The 19,251-nt window shown below is 45.7% G+C and overlaps 1 protein-coding gene across 1 annotated transcript in view; it reads left to right on the forward strand.

Annotated features, from left to right (window-relative positions):
* The first annotated feature begins 2,154 nt into the window (after window positions 1-2,154).
* Window positions 2,155-19,251, forward strand: part of gpatch8 (G patch domain containing 8) — a 175,762-nt gene continuing 158,665 nt past the window's right edge. The window contains exon 1 of the mRNA XM_070864496.1: window positions 2,155-2,256. Coding sequence (XP_070720597.1) covers window positions 2,212-2,256 — 45 coding nt within the window. The 5' untranslated portion in view covers window positions 2,155-2,211. The remainder of the gene's footprint in view (window positions 2,257-19,251) is intronic.

Consider the following 19,251-nt stretch of genomic DNA (forward strand, 5'->3'; position numbering starts at 1 on the left):
AGGAACACAATATGCATCATGGAGATGCTTTAATCCTCCACCTATGGAGAAGGTAGCAACATCGACCATGACCGGTTCTGAAACAGTTGATGGTTGTCTACTGATTGAGAGGAAGGCTTGATCCTTCAGGTTGTACTGTGGGGTTCTCTCTAAGGACCTAATTCCATATATCACAGTTCTTCCAAGCATTTCACCATCGGTCATCAAGACTGAGGGGAGATCGCTGAAGGGCTTCAGCGACAGTCCAAAATGGCCTTCTAGATCTGAGACGGGTTGATGGTAGGTTGTTCAAGTCGGCCTGGATTGACATGTTTTCTCTGGAGACTGCATATTCGTAGTGTAGGTGTGGTGGTGCAATGTTTGCAAGCACGGGCAGCCAAGATGTTGGTGTTGATAAAAGTGTACTGGTGATAATTCTCATAGTAGAGTTCAGCTGGACATCAACAGATTTGTCATGTGGACTTGATAGCCATGCCGGCGAGCAGTACTCTGCTGTAGAGGACACCAGAGCCAGATGAGCAATGAAGCCTTTGAGCAAAGTGTAAACTACAAATTCTGCTGTGCATCATGTGTGGGTGGGTGGGAATGGTTCACTCGCCTGTCAATAAAGAAAGACTTGGATTTATATAGCGGCTTTCGCGACCACCGGATGTCTCAAAGCGCTTTACAATTAAGTACTTCTGGAGCATAGTCACTGTTGTCTTCTTCTTAGGCAGTCCCTCGGAGTCAAGGGTAACTTGCTTCCACACTAAAAAGGAGTTCTCAGGTGACCGATGCAGGACCTACAGTCCCTGTCACTGGTGGGGCAGATGATGGTTGGAGGGACGGGTGGGTGGGGTGCTTGGGTTTTCGTGCGCTCCTTCTGCTGTCTACGCTTGGCTTCAGCTTGTTCCCGGCGAAGAGACTTGAGGTGTTTGGCGCCTTCCCAGATGCTTTTCCTCCACTTTGAGCGGTCTTGGGCCAGGGATTCCCAGGTGTCAATGGGGATGTTGCACTTTTTCAAAGAGGCTTTGAGGATGTCCTTGAAGCATTTCCTCCACCCACCTGGGGCTCATTTGCCATGTCGAAGCTCCGACTAGAGCGTTTGTTTTTGGACTCTCATGTCGGGCATGTTGAAGATGTGCCCTGTCTAATGGAGCTGATCGAGCGTGGTCACTGTTGTACTGTGGGAAATGTGGCAGCCAATTTCTGCACAGCATGCTCCCACAAACAACAATGTGATAATGAATCAGATAATCTGTTTTTTAGTGACTTTGATTGAGGAATAAATATTGGACAAGGACACAGGGGATCAATCCCCAGCTCTACTTTGAAATAGTGCTGCGGGATCTTTTACGTCCACCCAAGAGAGCAGACGGGGCCTCGGTTTAACGTCTCATCTGAAAGATGGTGCAGCGCTCCCTCAGCACTGCAGTGGGGGCATCAGACCAAGATTTATTTGCCTGGTGGGACTCAAACCCACAAACCTTCTGACTCAGAAGCGGGTCTCTTTCAGCCCCACAACCCCCCCGAGATGTCTGCGCTCCTCTAATTCTGCCCTCCTGAGCATCCCTGATTGTAATTGCTCAACCATTAGTGGCCGTGCCTTCTGTTGCTTGGGCCTCAAGCTCTGGAACTCCCTGCCTCAACCTCTCCACCTCTCTTTCCTCCTTCAAGACGCTCCTTAAAAATATACCTCTTTGACCAAGCTTTTTGATCAACTGCGCTAATTACCTACTTATGTGGCTCGGTGTCAAATTTTTATCGCATAATACTCCTGTGAAGCGCCTTGGGACTTTTCACCAGGTTAAAGTCTAGCCCTTTATTTTTTGGTTTTGTTTGAGGGGATTTTTTTTTTGGGGTGGGGGGTTGTTTTTTTGGAGTTTTGTTTTTTGGGTTTTTTTGGGAGGATTTTGTTTTTTGGGGGATTGGTTTTTGTTTTTTTGGGAGAGGTTGTTTTTTTTGTTTTTTTGCCGTTTTTTGGGGGGGTTGTTTCATTTGTTTTTTGCTGGGGTTGTTTTTTGAGGTTTTGCGGGGGGTATAGGTTTTGTTTGAGGGGTTTTGGCGGGGTGGGATAGGTGTTGTTATTTTAGGGTTTTAGGTGACTGTGGGCGGGGCACGTCAATCAAGGCGCCGTCGCGACGCGGGCCGTGACGCATAGCGCGGGGCGGGTGCGAGACGAGCGGAGCGGAGGCTGGAGAGGGGCGAGTGAGGAAAACAAGTGTCGGCAAAATGGCTGACAAATTCGCTCGCTTCAATGAGGATCGGGATTTTCAGGTAAAACGGGGGGGGGGAAAGACACAATGGAGGCAGACGGATGCGGCGCGGAGGGTGAAGGGGGCTGGTGAGGCGGCTGTCCCCCGCGGGTGGGGGAGGTTTGGGGAATTAGCCTTTCTGGCTTTGACGGCTCCCCGGGGCCGGGCCTGTGCGTCCTTCACCGCCGCCTCCCTCCCTCCGCCTTGTGTCTGCACTGCAGAGGTCTGTAGTCAGCCCGAGTTGGGCACCCAGGCAGTGCCCATAACTCTCCGCCCCCACACAGCCCTCACCGCCCCCCCCCCCTACACAGCCCTCCCCCTCCCCCCTACACAGCCCTCCCCCTCCCCCCTACACAGCCCTCCCCCTCCCCCCCCCCTACACAGCCCTCACCCCCCCCACTACACAGCCCTCACCCCCCCCCACTACACAGCCCTCACCCCCCCCCACTACACAGCCCTCACCCCCCCCCTACACAGCCCTCACCCCCCCCCCTACACAGCCCTCACCCCCCCCCCTACACAGCCCTCACCCCCCCCCTACACAGCCCTCACCCCCCCCACTACACAGCCCTCACCCCCCCCACTACACAGCCCTCACCCCCCCCCCCTACACAGCCCTCACCCCCCCCCCTACACAGCCCTCACCCCCCCCTCCCTACACGGCCCTCACCCCCCCCTCCCTACACGGCCCTCACCCCCCCCTCCCTACACGGCCCTCACCCCCCCCTCCCTACACGGCCCTCACCCCCCCCACACTGCCCTCACCCCCCCCCCACACCACACGGCCCTCACCCCCCCCCTCCCTACACGGCCCTCACCCCCCCCCCTCCCTACACGGCCCTCACCCCCCCCCCTCCCTACACGGCCCTCACCCCCCCCCCCTCCCTACACGGCCCTCACCCCCCCCCCCTCCCTACACGGCCCTCACCCCCCCCTCCCTACACGGCCCTCACCCCCCCCCTCCCTACACAGCCCTCACCCCCCCCCCCCCTTACACGGCCCTCACCCCCCCCCCCCTTACACGGCCCTCGCACCCCCCCCCCCTTACACGGCCCTCACCCCCCACACAGCCCTCACCCCCCCCCCCCCGGCCCTCACCCCCCCCCACCCCCAAACACGGCCCTCACCCCCCCCCCCCCACACGGCCCTCACCCCCCCACCACACACGGCCCTCACCCCCCCCTCCTACACGGCCCTCACCCCCCCCCCCCCACATGGCCCTCACCCCCCCCCCCCCCCCTACACGGCCCTCACCCCCCCCCCCCCTACACGGCCCTCACCCCCCCCCCCCTACACGGCCCTCACCCCCCCCCCCCCTTACACGGCCCTCACCCCCCCCCCCCTACACGGCCCTCACCCCCCCCCCCCTACACGGCCCTCACCCCCCCCCCCTTACACGGCCCTCCCCCCCCCCCCCCCCCCCCCCTTACACGGCCCTCACCCCCCCCCCCCTACACGGCCTCACTCCCCCCCCCCCCCTTACACGGCCCTCACCCCCCCCCCCCCCTTTACACGGCCCTCACCCCCCCCCCCTTACACGGCCCTCACCCCCCCCCCCCCCCCTTACACGGCCCTCACCCCCCCCCCCTTACACGGCCCTCACCCCCCCCCCCCCTCCCCCCCCCCTACACGGCCCTCACCCCCCCCCCCCCCCTACACGGCCCTCACCCCCCCCCTACACGGCCCTCACCCCCCCCCTACACGGCCCTCACCCCCCCCTACACGGCCCTCACCCCCCCTACACAGCCCTCACCCCCCCCTACACAGCCCTCACCCCCCCCCTACACAGCCCTCACCCCCCCCCTACACAGCCCTCACCCCCCCCTACACAGCCCTCACCCCCCCCTACACAGCCCTCACCCCCCCCCTACACAGCCCTCACCCCCCCCCTACACAGCCCTCACCCCCCCCCCTACACAGCCCTCACCCCCCCCCCCTACACAGCCCTCACCCTCACCCCCCCCTCCCCAGCCCTCACCCAGCCCTCGCGCTCACCCCCCAACCCTCGCCCTCTCACCCCCCCAACCCTCGCCCTCCCACAACAAGCTCATTTCAAGCACGTCCCCAGATTGCGTCCCTGAAATATTCCCACCCCAAGAGGGAAAATCCCCCATCATTTTAAATTAAAAATTGTGGCTTGTGCCTGATTTGTGCTCTGCAGAAGGGGTGAACTTTTAGCAGCAAACCTGCAAAAGTGAGAGTGTGCTTCTGGGCTCATCTCTGTTGTTCCTGGCAACAATCTCTGATCTACATAGGGGCATCATTTTAGACATAGGATAGGCTGGTTGAAATACTAAGCTCAAATGTGCATAAGGCCACATAATGCTGTTTGTCATTGTATTTCAATTTTTTTTTTAATTGGGGACTTGAGTTGAATTTTGCTGACTGTTGCATAACACCACCATCAACACAGTTTTTTTTTTGGTTCTGGCCATATCTTACTGACACTGTAATTCTGTGACGTGCACAGACACTCCCTGTGGATCTCCTTGATATGAATATGTTACTGAAGTCAGCTTCCTCTCCATTGTGTGTAGGAGGCTGGTAAAAGGCTAGAATAGTGGAGTGCAATTCATTCCAATTGACCATATTGTAGTTCTGTTACGGTTAGTTCTATTACAGTTGTGAAGTTGCATTTTATTTTCAGTTTTAGAACCAAAATTGCAAGTGTTTTTGTTTTCCTGTGGTCTGTGTTTTACTGTAATGTTCTCCAGCTCAGTGGGCAGGGGAGTGGAATATGTTGGAGCTGTGGACATTTTCATAACTGCTATCTGTGCTGATCTGTGGTTAGGCACTGCAGGATTTGATGGGGGAGGGGAGAGAAAATGAAAATATAAATTGTAGTATAATTTTTCTTTCAGTGGCTTAAATGCCTAGCTTCTGTTTGTTAACCATCTAAATTTGCTGGTCTGAGGCAACCAAATTTAAATAACAATTTAAAACAATAACAACTTGCATTTGTATATACTTTTAATATTGGAGCATGTTCCAAGGTGCTTTATAGATGCAAGTTATTTAATTTTAAAAAAAATCTTGGATTTCAATTTGGGACAGGTTAATTGGAGAGTATTTTTAAATTGGATTGGATCCATATGGCTCAGTATACTGTACTGATATGGTGCTGCTTCCATTTAAATAACCAGAATTGTACTTTGAAGTATCTTGGGAAGGGAGTAAAATGTTTTAAATCTTTTGAGCCTATAGAAACATTTCTTTGCACCATACACAAACCAATATATTTTTGGATATTGAGTTTACTGTAAATTTACATGAACATGTTTCTGTAATTGCTCCCATTGATGAGCACTAGGAATAGGAGGATAACAAAATGACATGCTCCTTGGTGGATGGCATTGACATGCTCATTTGTACACTTGTTCTCAATGGACTTGTGCTTGTCGATGGTGCGAAAAACATCAAAAGGATTAAACCATTCCATTAACTCCTGATCCAAGATGCTGCTCGGCAAAATTCAAGCCGAGTATTGTCTTCTGGCTTCTTATTGCCACTAGTTGTAACAAACAAAGAACATGGTCATTCTAGTGAAACAAAATCACGAGTTGTTTTAAAAAAAAAATCACTTAAGGGTTTGGGGAAATTGTGATGTGTCCAGAGTCCCTACACATTGCAGTGTGGTATTGCGTTGGTGTTAAGGTTTTACAATACATAGCAGCCCTCAAAGATGGTGTTCACACTTGATTTTGTTTTCCCCTGCATTTGGATTTTTAACATGCTTTTAACATCCTTTTTGGATGGTGGGAGGTGAAAAAGTATATTTTAAATCATACAAATCCAGTAGATTTACAGTGTTAGTTTAGAGCCCCAAGCTCACTAGATAGCTCTTTTTTTTGTTTTTTGAGGGTTGCATTAAATCACAAGACGCTCTGTCTATTGGGCAGACTGATAACTGAATTTGCCTTGGCCATTGCAATGTTCCTCCTCCATTGTAGAACTGAGTGGGATGGTCCTCAACTAGTTCCACTCTTGTCTATCGAGTTGTAGCCAGAGAATCTGCAATGACTTCTCTTTCGCTCCCACAAGGATCTATCCCTGGCCCCCTCCTATTTCTAATTTCCTACATTACAACAGTAACTACACTTCTAAAGTACTGAATTGGTTGTAAAATGCTTTGGGATGTCCTGAGGTCGTGAAAGATGCTATATAAATACAAGTCTTTTTTATGATATAATGGAAGTTGAAGTAGGCAGTGACATTCGAAGACAATGTTAGGTTCCACATGTATGCTGACGACACCCAGGTCTAACACACCACCACCTCTACTGACCCCTCCATCGCTGCTGTGTTGCCAGACTGCATGTCTGACATCCAGTCCTGGATTCCTCCAATGAAACATTGGGAAGACTGGCCATATTATCTTCTGGCCACGTCGCAAATTCTGCTCCCATTCCTGTCCACTACCTCGGGCTGAATCAGACTGTTTACAGCCTTTCTCAACTGTTCTGTTTGACCCTGAGCTGAGTTTCAGAACCCATATCCTCTCCATCACGCAAACTGTCTACTTCCACTTCCGTTATATTATCCGTCTCTGCCATTGCCTCAGCCCATTTAAGAACATAACGTAAGAATTAGGAGCAGGAGTAGGCCATATGGTCCCTCGAGCCTGATCCGCCATTCAATAAGATCATGACTGATCTTTGACCTCAACTCCACTTTCCTGCCTGATCCCCATATCCCTCGATTCCACTTGAGTCCAAAATCTATCGCTCTGAGCCTTGAGTATACTTAATGACTCAACATCCACATTACTTTGGGGTAGATAATTCCAAAGATTCACAACCCTTTGAGTGAAAAAAAATCCTCCTCATCTCAATCTTAAATGGCCGACCCCTTATCCTGAGACTATGCCCCTGAGTTTTAGGCTCTCCAGCCAGGGGAAACAACCTCTCAGCATCTACCCTGTCAATCCCCCTCAGTATCCTATATATTTGCTGCTGAACCGCTCATCCACGCTTTTGTTGCCTCTAGACTCGACTGCTCCAATGCTCTCCTGGCCCATCTCTCACCCTCCATAAACTTAAGCTCATTCAAAACACTGCTGCCCGTATCTGAACTTGCACCAAGTTCCGTTCACCCATCGGCCATGTGCTCTCTGACTTATATGGGCTCCCGGTCCATCAATATCTTGATTTTAAAGCTCTCTTCCTTGTTTACAAGTCCCTCCATGGTCTTTCCCCTCCCTATCTCTGTAACCCCCTACAGTCCTCCGAGAACTCTCTTCTTCCAACTCTGGCTGCTTCTGCATTCCCCACTTCCTATCATTAACGGTCTTTCCTTCAGCCGTTTAGACCCTAAGCTTTGGAATACCCCTCCTTAAACCACTCTACCTCTCCTCCTTTAAAATGCTCCTTAAAAATACCTCTGAACAAGCTTTAAATACCTGTCCTAATATCTCCTCCTTTGGCTCGATGGAAAGTTTTACCTTGGTATGTTTTGCTACATCACTGAGCCATCAAGGGATTTATATAGCTTTTTCTCTTACTGTTATTGTGCTTTGTTCATAAAGGTCAGCATATCCAAAACTCTGCTATCCTATCCTGCATCAAGTCCTGCTCACCCATCACCCCTGTCCTTGCTGACCTACATTGCCACCAGCACCTCTCATTTTAAATTCTCATCCTCACATTTAAATGACATCAGGTCCCTCCCTATCTCTGTAACTTCTTCCAGTCCTGCAGTTCTCTCCACCATTCCTCTGCCTCTGGCCCTGTGCACCCACCCTTTCGCCCCACGATTGCTTTCAGTTGTAGGCCACTGTAATTTGGAATTACTCCTCTAAACCCCTTTACCTTTCTAGCTTCCTCTTCTATTTTAGAACAGCTTTAAAATCCACATCTCTGATCACCCTTGTGTATCCTACTTTATGTCGGTATTCATTTTTGTCTGATTATGCCTCTGCCATGTTTTCCAAGTTAGAGGCACTCCATAATTGTTTGCATTGTTTATATTGAAGGAAAGCATCTTATTAACAGCAACTTGTATTTATATAGCACCTTTAATGTAGTAAAACATTCCAAGGTGCTTCACAGGAGTGTTATAGAATTATAGAAACTAGGTGCAGGAGTAGGCCATTCGGCCCTTCGAGCCTGCACCACCATTCAATATGATCATGGCTGATCATGCAACTTCAGTACTCCATTCCTACTTTCTCACCATACCTCTTGATCCTTTTAGCAGTAAGGGCCACATCTAACTCCCTTTTGAATATATAGTATAATATAAAATATAAGACAAAAAATAAATGAACATACTTTTTAACGCTTCAAGTACTGAAGTGGAACTTCTTGGGATTTTACCCAAGACTGTTATACCCAGAAATATTCTTTATTGTGGATTATATAATTCTGCGCAGTCAGTATTACAACCTTTACCCCCCCCCCCCCACCCCCCAGATGTTATTTGAAGAATAGACGTGTACTATGAAAACAAACCCTTTAAGTGCTTAGTGGGCCAAACTGTGCTTAAGACAGATTCCATCTGCTTTACGCAAAGGATGATTGGTATTTCCAGCTGATGTTTGGTTCCCAGGCATTTACTCAATGGCAAGAGTCAAATTCAATTTCTAATCAAGATCACAGGCTAGGTTTAGATGACGAGGCCCTTTGGTCCAATTGATCTCTTCATTTCCAGAATACTAACACTACTGCCTTTCCATGACAGGTTTTTAAACTTGCAGTTTAACAAGCAGATGGAGGTTAATTTAATGTCTTACCTGAAGGGTGCACCTCTGGCAAAGCATCATTCCTTTAACTGCTGTATTGGTTGTCTTGGTGTTGCACATGGGCAGTTAAGATGATGGGGGCGGGGAGGAACTACAGTGCAAAGGTTGTAGTACTTGCTTATAGGCAATTGGAGTCCAGGTTTGTCTGGGAAAAGTGGATTTTGACAATCACGCATTGCATTGAGCGACATTGTTTCAACTGAAATAAAAATATGGCCATTACTAGAAAATGTTCCATAAAGAATTTCACGTTTTCTGCAGCGTTCACTGTGGCAGCATTAGAGTTAAGTTCTGGACAGTATTGTTCTTGGCTATTTCGGGACCTGAGCATACTGGAAACTCCCTTATAGGGTAACGTCATTCCTTTAACCTAGTGCCTGCAGTTCTTGAACTTGCAATATGTACAAGTTCTGTTTTTAAGAAAATGTAATTTATAAAGGATTTTGGTTGTGTTAGATTATAGATCTCAGTGTATACAATTCTTTAGAAACAGAACTACTGATTCTATCACGATGTATATTTTCAGGCCCCATGTCACAGTTAATAGTCATTAAAAATGCCTATGTCTTGGGAAGGCAGTGCTCAAACAGGGACTCTTGGCCTTCACGTGCAGCCCTCCCTATTTGCTGCTCGGATCTCGTCATTTTAATTATAGACCTGTTGGAGTTCAGTGTGCACAGTGAAACCCATTCTTTTGTCATATTTGTGATTTTTGGTTCTGCGCATATGCGAATGGAGGGCCATACAACTGCACATGTTACAGTGCACTATTGTGGACCACGATGAGGAAAGTGGAACCAGCTCCATGCATCTACAAGATAGTTGGAGCAGGTGCAGAATTTGACGGCAGGTCATGGAAAAGTGTGGATCTTTACTTTTGGGATTAGAGGTGGGGCACTTTTTTGTGTTCTCCATACAGCTTTCTACAATACTTAGTGAGGTTAACATACTTTCTAGATCCCACTAATAGCGGTTCATTTGGTGATGAGTACCAGAGCATATAATATACACTACATAAATACCAAATAATGGGGAGTGAGTTAAAGGCTACAATACCGTCTTCAGTGAGTATTCTTCAACTGGACTTAACCCCGTTCACAATGTCATTTGAACTCCTTAATTGAAATAACATCTAGTAACTCGCTCCCAGGTATCAGTCGCATTATTATATAGCTATCTACCTATGTGCTGTGGGTGTCTGATGTACCTGATGTATTGTGTTCTATAATCTGACTGAGCAAGTGTATCTTGTATCCCTTTGAATTACATCATCAAAACACCAATGGTGTGTCTCTTGCCTTGGAACTTGAAATTGTTGCAACTGGGCTTTATATAGCCTGACTGGGACTCTAACCAAAGTTTGCTTCCACGAGTTAAGAACAGATGGAGCCATCTGCACTGCAAACATTTGACTGAATTCTTGCTTCGTTTTGAGTGTCTGGAATGCACAAGGAGTCCCATAAGCATTTATTGACTCAATTTGTCGCTGTGTTGGAGTTGCACCAAAGTGATGCAAGATGACCCACTCCAGGGAGTCTTGCACTCCTCTCTCGAGCCAGGTTGGAGTCTGTCTTTAGACTTGCACGATGGCTTTTCGCTGAATTATGTTGCGGTCTAGTTCTGGATTTACAGGGCCACTTTGACTCAGTGGTAGCATTCCTGCCTCTAATTCAAGAGTATGTAGGTTCAAGCTCACCCCAAGATTTCAGCACTTAATCTAAGCTGACACTTCATTGCCGGAGTGCTGCATTGTCGCCCTTTGGAGACATTAAGCTGAGGCTCCATCATCAGCTGGATACAAAAGACCCAATGGCACTTTCTGAAGAAGAGCAGGAAGTTCTCCTGAGGTTTTGGCTAACATTGCTCCCTCAATCATCACCACCAAAACAGAGTAACTGGTCTTATTTAATATAAAAACAGAAAATGCTGGAAGTACTCAGCAGGTCAGGCAGCATCTGTGGAGAGAGAGAAATAGAGTTAATGGGCCCAAGTTTCCACATGATTCGCGCCTGATTTTTAGGAGCAACTGGTGGAGAACGGACTATTTTAGAAATCGCAATTCTCCACATTTTTTTTTCTGCAGTTCTAGTCAGGTAGAACAGTTCTAGTTTAGAACAGAATTTTTTCTTCAAAAGGGGGCGTGTCCGGCCACTGACGCCTGATTTGAAAGTTTCCACAGTGAAAATGTACTCCAAACTAAAGTAGAATGGAGCCAGTGAAGATTTTTGTAGAACTGAAAAAACCTGTTCTACACATTAAAAAATCAGGCGCAGGTTACAAATTAGGCGTCCAGAACGAGGTGGGGGGGGAGGGGGGGGGGGAGGGAACTCATTAAATTTGACAATAAATCCTTATTTATACTTCTACAAATATTATACAAATAAATCCAACCTGAATAAACATTTATAAGCCAAGAAAAGATTAAATAAACCATCTTCCTACCTGTGTGAAAGTGCTTCAGCCAGGGAGAATTCTGCAGCTGTTCGTGCCGCTGAGCGGGAGAGGGAGGGAGGGAGGGAGGGAGGGGGGGGGGTGAGAAGAGAAGAGAGAGGGAGGGGGAGAAGAGAGAGGGAGGGAGGGAGGGAGGGTCGGGTCGGGGGGCGGGTGTCGGGTCGGGGGGGGGGGAGCGGGTGTCGGGTCGGGTCTGGTCGGCGGGGGGGGGGGGGGGCGGCGGCGGCGAGTGTCGGGTCTGGTCGGGCGGGGAGCAGGAGCTGGCCGTGGGAGGAGCCTCATTCACGCAGCCCCAGTGATGCCATTCAGCCAGGGCTAGGGGCTGCGTGCTTCGGGCCCCTCCCACACAGTTCGGCGCCTGGAGCTACTGCACTTGCGTGCCGACTGTAGCGCGCATGTGCAGAGGTCCCGGCACTGTTTTCAGCGCAGGGACCTGGCTCCGCCCCCCCCCCCCACAGCTCGTGCCGGCTGCGCCGAGTGCCACAGGACCTGTAAGTCGGTGGAGACTACCGAGGATTTTTTTAGGCGCCGTTTTAAGCGCGAAAAACGGGCGCCCAGCTCTGAGGGGCGCCCGTTTTTTTTCTTGTGGAAACTTGGGCCCATTGTTTCAGGTCGATGCTTCGTCAGAACTCTTCTGATCTTATTTGCTGTTCCTGGGACCTTGCCTGGGAAATTTGCTGCTGCAATTGCCTTCAAAGCAAAAGTGAACTGCAATTTAAAAAAAAAAGTAATTCATTGATTGTAAAGTGCTTTGGCATATCATGAGGATATGAAAGTGCTTTATAAATGGATTTTTTCCCCCTTTCTTACAATACAATCTTGCATGCCAGTCAGGTTGGGGTCTGATTTATACCTGTAGTGTTCTCTAAATTTGCTGTGGTATACAGCATTATGACTAATGCAATGGAAGACCATGGGTGTATTTCATGATAAGTGTGCTGGATCTTTTGCTTATGTGCTGCATGCTGAATTCAACATTTCAAATCTAAATGACCAAGTTAACTTGATATATGCAAGTATAACATTTTGGAATGGTTAAACACACTGAATTTCACACTGCTTTCACACAAAGTATCCGTCCCTCCTAATTCTCTTCCCTAAGTACTTAAATAATGAATTATAATTCAACAGCCATTGGCAGCTCTCTCGGTGCCTCACCAAGTGGCCATTCCTTCGACGAGTCTTAACAGTTAGTGTTGGCGGATTATTTGATGATGGAGTTAAGAGTCTAATGTCACTCGATGCAGCACTACCTGTGCATTTCAGCGGAGACACTGGGTGGAACCCTGGCTGTTCCCCCCCCCCCCGCCCTTTAAATTCTTCATCTCACCGCCCATCAGCCTGAGGGCAGTTACAGCTCCAGTTGGTGGACAGGTGTGAACAGCTAACCAAGCACAGACAGAGATTGAGCCAGAAATCCTCTGGTGTGTTTAGTTTGATCTTCACCCATTGGGCCATTAGTAAAGCTAAAAATGAGTTTTTAATTAAAAAAAAAGTGCATTTGTTTGCCGATGCCTTGAGAGCATTCTATGCACTGTGACCTTGATTTGTCAGTAAATTAAGGCCATTCTCCAATGGCGTTTTGAATTTAGCATTTAATTTGAATGGAGGAAAATGGACTTGCTCAGTTAATGATTTTAGTCTACAGCTGCTTGTATTTTCTGAGGAGAGATTTGACATTCAGGTTACAGACAAACTGATTGGAAGTTTACCATCTGTTCACTTGAGTGGGAGTAGGGGCTTTCATAATTTTGCATCTTAATTTACTATTTTGCAGAATCTGAGGCATTCCATTATATGTGCTTGTACCCACTGCTGCATCCAAGTGGATCCTCTTAATGGGAAACTAGTTTTAGTCACACACAGCTAATGTATTATCAGAATTAAAATTCAAAATGAAAATGCCAGCAGTTTACAGAAATGTCTTTGGGTGAGGTGTTCCCTGACTTGTATGGGAGGGTACTTTGAAATAGTTTGTGTTAGTGAAGTTTATCACTACTATGATCTTACTGAGGGAAGTGCTCCAGCAATATACATTGTGGGTGATTGTAAAAAAAAAGCTGCATAACTTGTCATGATATATGTAAAATTGTGTTTTTCCATTATTTTTGTTCTTCAGTATGTCAAATATTGGGAACTTTGAGAACTCATTTATGATTGCAACATGTCGACATGACAATTTGTAATATGCATTTTCTAGTTTAGAGATCAATTTTGAGAAAAGATCATTCATAGCCCCATTTTGGAAGCAAATTTGAACATTTCTATTCTGCTCTAAGGATTGGAGGATGGGAAAATAAATGAGCAGAATATTTAGCAATTAGTTTCAAGCTTGCCATTGGGATAACACTTTCAGTCTGCAGATATTGCATTGAATGGCTGAGTTCACCCAGAAGAAACTGAAGTCTTGCTGAAAGTGATGTTTTCCAAATGTGATTTACTTGCCAATAACGGAATGTTTTTGTCCTAGCCAAGGTGCCCTAATTTTTAAAATGTTGCATTGATTGTGTAATTTGAACCACTCACCAGTGAAAAGTTTAGCTTCTGATCTGAATAATTTACACCTCAAATTAAGTTGCCTCAGCATTTGGTTTTGTTACGGTTCTGGTCTTCAAACTTTTCCGTATGGGGGGGGGACCTCTGCAAATATTAATATGCTCCCGTGACCCCTGATGTAACTTGTGAAAAACAGATATTCAGAGGAAAATGGCTTTCATTGCAGAAGTCATTTTTCAAAAAGTACAATAACAAAGATAATGTGCTATTAAATCAAAAAGTACAGAAAAAATGCACAAATCTAATGACTGCTCCCTGGCCTTGCAGAGCCCCAGATGCCTCTTGATCGCCTAAGGTCTATGGATCTGTTGACTCAATATTTCTCAAGTATAATGTTTCTAACAAATTAAAATATCTACCTGAGAACTGATTGTGCCACAGCTTGGTTGAGGAAGCCAAATGCAAAGAAACTTGTAAATGTGCTCCAGTTTCATGATGCATGTGGAATGATGACATCGTCCTCCCATACATCTACGGAGTTATAAAATAGGCAAACCAGCTCTGGTAATTCAAACCAACATCATTTCAAAACCACTGTTGTGTCCTCTCTCTCTAAAATGAAATCTTATAAACGTACTTACTCTTGCAAAAATGTTCATATTTTTAAGAGGAGTCATTGCTACTATATTTAGTAAAACCAATTGATAGTGCAAATATTTTGTGCTATGTCCGGTGATTAGCACACCACAGCATGATCATAGGATTTGTCCTTTGGAAAAGTAGGTTGTGTCTGCAGAGAGCACTTTGTGTAACACAAGGTTGAGATAGTGTTGGGAGCAGTTTAAGGCGATGAATTAAGAATGTCACAGAAGAAGCACATTTCGCATTAAAATGTATTCATTTTAGGCAATGTTTCCTATAGTGTATTGGTACTAAAGTGCTAAATAGGCCAACTGGCAACACTGCTATACGGAAGAGTGGAGAGCGGTCTTGCAACCACCTCTCACCAACACTTGCATAATTAAATTGGGAAATATTTACACATTGCCTTTTGTGTTTTTAATCTGTATTAAGCAAGCTGTGGTCCAATTAACCTCAACTAGTTTTCTGTAGCTCGAAAGACTGAAGCATAGACACACGGGGAAAAAAAAGTGAATTGTAGTGAAACTTCATAGATATTAATTGATTAATTCCATATAATGGAATTAGTGGGTAAAACAATTTTAAGCATCTTTGGTGATTGAGACTTATGCATGTTAGTTGAACTTGTTACTGGCATGTGATTCCATTTAACCTACAGTGTTATATGGTTATTTAAAATGGAGCATCTGGATAGGACAAGATATTCAGCTATTTTTAGTGACAAGTAATTGTATTTGACCATCAAAGCTGCTAGAATCTTGTCATGCTGTATGTCATTACGATCACTGTTTTTTGCTTCCTAGATTTATCCTATGGGAAGATCATGGTTTATTAAACAAATAATGCAATGGGAGAGCCATTTGCTTCCATTACTACCCCATGAAACTTTGTCAATAGGTTTCAGAGTAGTGAAAAATCATATCTTGCATGCAAACCATGAAATGCAAAAAAATGCAAAAGTGAGATGAGTAACATCAAAGCCTGAAAATGTTGAGGAATTGTATTTCATTCCAGCATTTTTGAAATTATAATTCTCTGTTTTAAATCACTTTTAATTACATTTTTAATAGTAAATTGCTAAATATTTGAATCTTTTTTTAACAATTTTAAAATCTCAATACTCCTGTGAAGCACCTTGGGACATTTCGCTACGTTAAAGGCGCTATATAATTACAAGTTAATTTTTAACGGAGCTATCTTTAGTGACAGGCTTGTGATAGCTTCTCATAGCCATATATATATATATATATGGGGAAAAAGCCCTTTTTGTTTTCTGGATTATGTTCACTGGTTGAGCAGTTATGTTCCATCTGTCAACATAAGGTGCTCTGCAAATGCTGCTGGGTAGTGTTTTCTGCTACACAGTAGTGCAAAATGTGCTTTGTAGCTGCTGCCAAACTGATTTGGATTTAAGCCGATGCTTTGTGTGGATGCAATCTCCAGGAGGTGGCCTTGCACTACTTGGGCTATACATTGGTTGCAATACAACTACAATCTGTGTAAGCAAATTTGTTACATTTAATAACTCCAAGATGCTCCTCTGGGCTGTCTTCATGTTTTTAGGCCAACTCTGCTACTGGTTATTCAGTTGCTAAAAATGTCACAGGCATTTAAGTATAAGAACATAAGAACATAAGAATTAGGAACAGGAGTAGGCCATCTAGCCCCTCGAGCCTGCTCCGCCATTCAATAAGATCATGGCTGATCTGGTCGTGGACTCAGCTCCACTTACCCGCCCTCTCCCCGTAACCCTTAATTCCCCTGTTGGTTAAAAATCTTTCTATCTTTGACTTGAAAACATTCAATGAGCTAGCCTCAACTGCTTCCTTGGGCAGAGAATTCCACAGATTCACAACCCTCTGGGAGAAGAAATTCTTTCTCAACTCAGTTTTAAATTGGCTCCTCTGTATTTTGAGGCTGTGCCCCCTAGTTCTAGTCTCCCCTACCAATAGAAACAACCTCTCTGCCTCTATCTTGTCTATCCCTTTCATGATTTTAAATGTTTCTATAAGATCACCCCTCATCCTTCTGAACTCCAACGAGTAAAGACCCAGTCTACTCAATCTATCATCATAAGGTAACCCCCTCATTTCTGGAATCAGCCTAGTGAAACGTCTCTGTACCCCTTCCAAAGCTAGTATATCCTTCCTTAAGTAAGGTGACCAAAACTGCACGCAGTACTCCAGGTGCGGCCTTACCAATACCTTATACAGTTGCAGCAAGACCTCCCTGCTTTTGTACTCCATCCCTCTCGCAATGAAGGCCAACATTCCATTTGTCTTCCTGATTACCTGCTGCACCTGCAAACTAACCTTTTTTGGGATTCATGCACAAGGAGGCAACCAAATTTTAATTTGATTTTACGTTTTAAAGTTTAATTTGTTTTAATTGCCGGTGCTTTTAGTGTCCCCCTCCCCTTTTATAGGGGGCACTGGAAAAAATTTGATTTTAGCGGCCAAAAAAAAACAAAAAAAGAAAAACACAAAAAAAAACACAAAAAAGGAAAAAAAAAAGGGCCTTGTAAATGTCTGCTGTGTCATCCAGGGCGGGTGGCACGGTTTAATGTTTTTTGTTTTACAGGTAGACTCGAAAAGAGTTTCATGCACAAGGACCCCAGGTCCCTCTGCACCACAGCATGTTGTAATTTCTCCCCATTCAAATAATATTCCCTTTTAATTTTTTTTTCCCAAGGTGGATGACCTCACACTTTCCGACATTGTATTCCATCTGCCAAACCTTAGCCCATTCGCTTAACCTATCCAAATCTCCTTGCAGCCTCTCTGAGTCCTCTACACAACCCGCTTTCCCACTAATCTTAGTGTCATCTGCAAATTTTGTTGCACTACACTCTGTCCCCTCTTCTAGGTCATCTATGTATATTGTAAACAGTTGTGGTCCCAGCACCGATCCCTGTGGCACACCACTAACCACTGATTTCCAATCGGAAAAGGACCCATTTATCCCGACTCTCTGCTTTCTGTTAGCCAGCCAATTCTCTATCCATGCTAATACATTTCCTCTGACTCCGCGTACCTTTATCTTCTGCAGTAACCTTTTGTGTGGCACCTTATCGAATGCCTTTTGGAAATCTAAATACACCACATCCATTGGTACACCTCTATCCACCATGCTCGTTATATCAAAGAATTCCAGTAAGTTAGTTAAACATGATTTCCCTTTCATGAATCCATGCTGCGTCTGCTTGATTGCACTATTCCTATCTAGATGTCCCGCTATTTCTTCCTTAATGATAGTTTCAAGCATTTTCCCCACTACAGATGTTAAACTAACCGGCCTATAGTTACCTGCCTTTTGCCTGCCCCCTTTTTTAAACAGAGATGTTACATTAACTGCGTTCCAATCCGCTGGTACCTCCCCAGAGTCCAGAGAATTTTGGTCGATTATAACAAATGCATCTGCTATAACTTTCGCCATCTCTTTTAATACCCTGGGATGCATTTCATCAGGACCAGGGGACTTGTCTACCTTCAGTCCCATTAGCCTGTCCAGCACTACCCCCCTAGTGATAGTGATTGTCTCAAGGTCCTCCCTTCCCACATTCCTGTGGCCTGAAAATTTTGGCATGGTTTTTGTGTCTTCCACTGTGAAGACGGAAGCAAAATAATTGTTTAAGGTCTCAGCCATTTCCACATTTCCCATTATTCAATCCCCCTTTTCATCTTCTAAGGGGCTAACATTTACTTTAGTCACTCTTTTCCGTTTTATATATCTGTAAAAGTTTTTATTATCTGTTTGTATGTTTTGTGCAAGTTTACCTTCGTAATCTATCTTCCCTTTCTTTATTGCTTTTTTAGTCATTCTTTGCTGTTGCTTAAAATTTTCCCAATCCTCTAGTTTCCCACTAACCTTGGCCACATTATACGCATTGGTCTTTGATTTGATACTTTCCTTTATTTCCTTGGTTATCCACGGCTGATTATCCCTTCTCTTGCTGCCCTTCTTTTTCACTGGAATATATTTTTGTTGCGCACCATGAAAGCTCCTTAAAAGTCCTCCACTGTTCCTCAATTGTGCCACAGTTTAGTCCTTGTTTCCAGTCTACTTTAGCCAACTCTGCCCTCATCCCACTGTAATCCCCTTTGTTTAAGCATAGTACGCTCGTTTCTGACACAACTTCCTCATCCTCAATCTGTATTACAAATTCAACCATATTGTGATCACTCATTCCGAGAGGATCTTTTACAGTATGTGTCCACAGTGCTTGTATTTTCCCCCTGTCTGAGAACTGGCAGCATGGTTGAAATGCAAATGGTCTTTGCATGTGCTAAATAAGGATACTAAGTGCTTTAGTATGTGCACAGAGCATTTTCATCTCTATTGCCTTTGGTGGAAGTCTGTCCCTCCGTTCCCTATTGAATTTATGGAGCTGCTAATTTCATGTCCAGTATTGTTGGCAGAGGCAGTTATCCTTTCCAACTGCTAATAGACAAGAGTGTCTCAGCCTGTCAATGTAGGTCAGCAAAGTGTTTTTGGCTCACCGGTTTGCACTAACCAACTCCAGCCATTGTGAAAGGTACAGTGGATAGAAACCAGTGACTTGTAACTTGTATTGGCTTCAGCATAATATAAAACAGTTCGAGAGGAACAGTGTTTAAATAGAGACCTGCAACATATCTGCTGCTCTGTCCTATTTCCTTTCCTCTCTTTGCTCTATTCACAGTGATTTCC

The sequence above is a fragment of the Pristiophorus japonicus genome, chromosome 21, assembly GCF_044704955.1.
Source record: "Pristiophorus japonicus isolate sPriJap1 chromosome 21, sPriJap1.hap1, whole genome shotgun sequence".
NCBI classification, from domain to species: Eukaryota; Metazoa; Chordata; class Chondrichthyes; family Pristiophoridae; genus Pristiophorus; species Pristiophorus japonicus.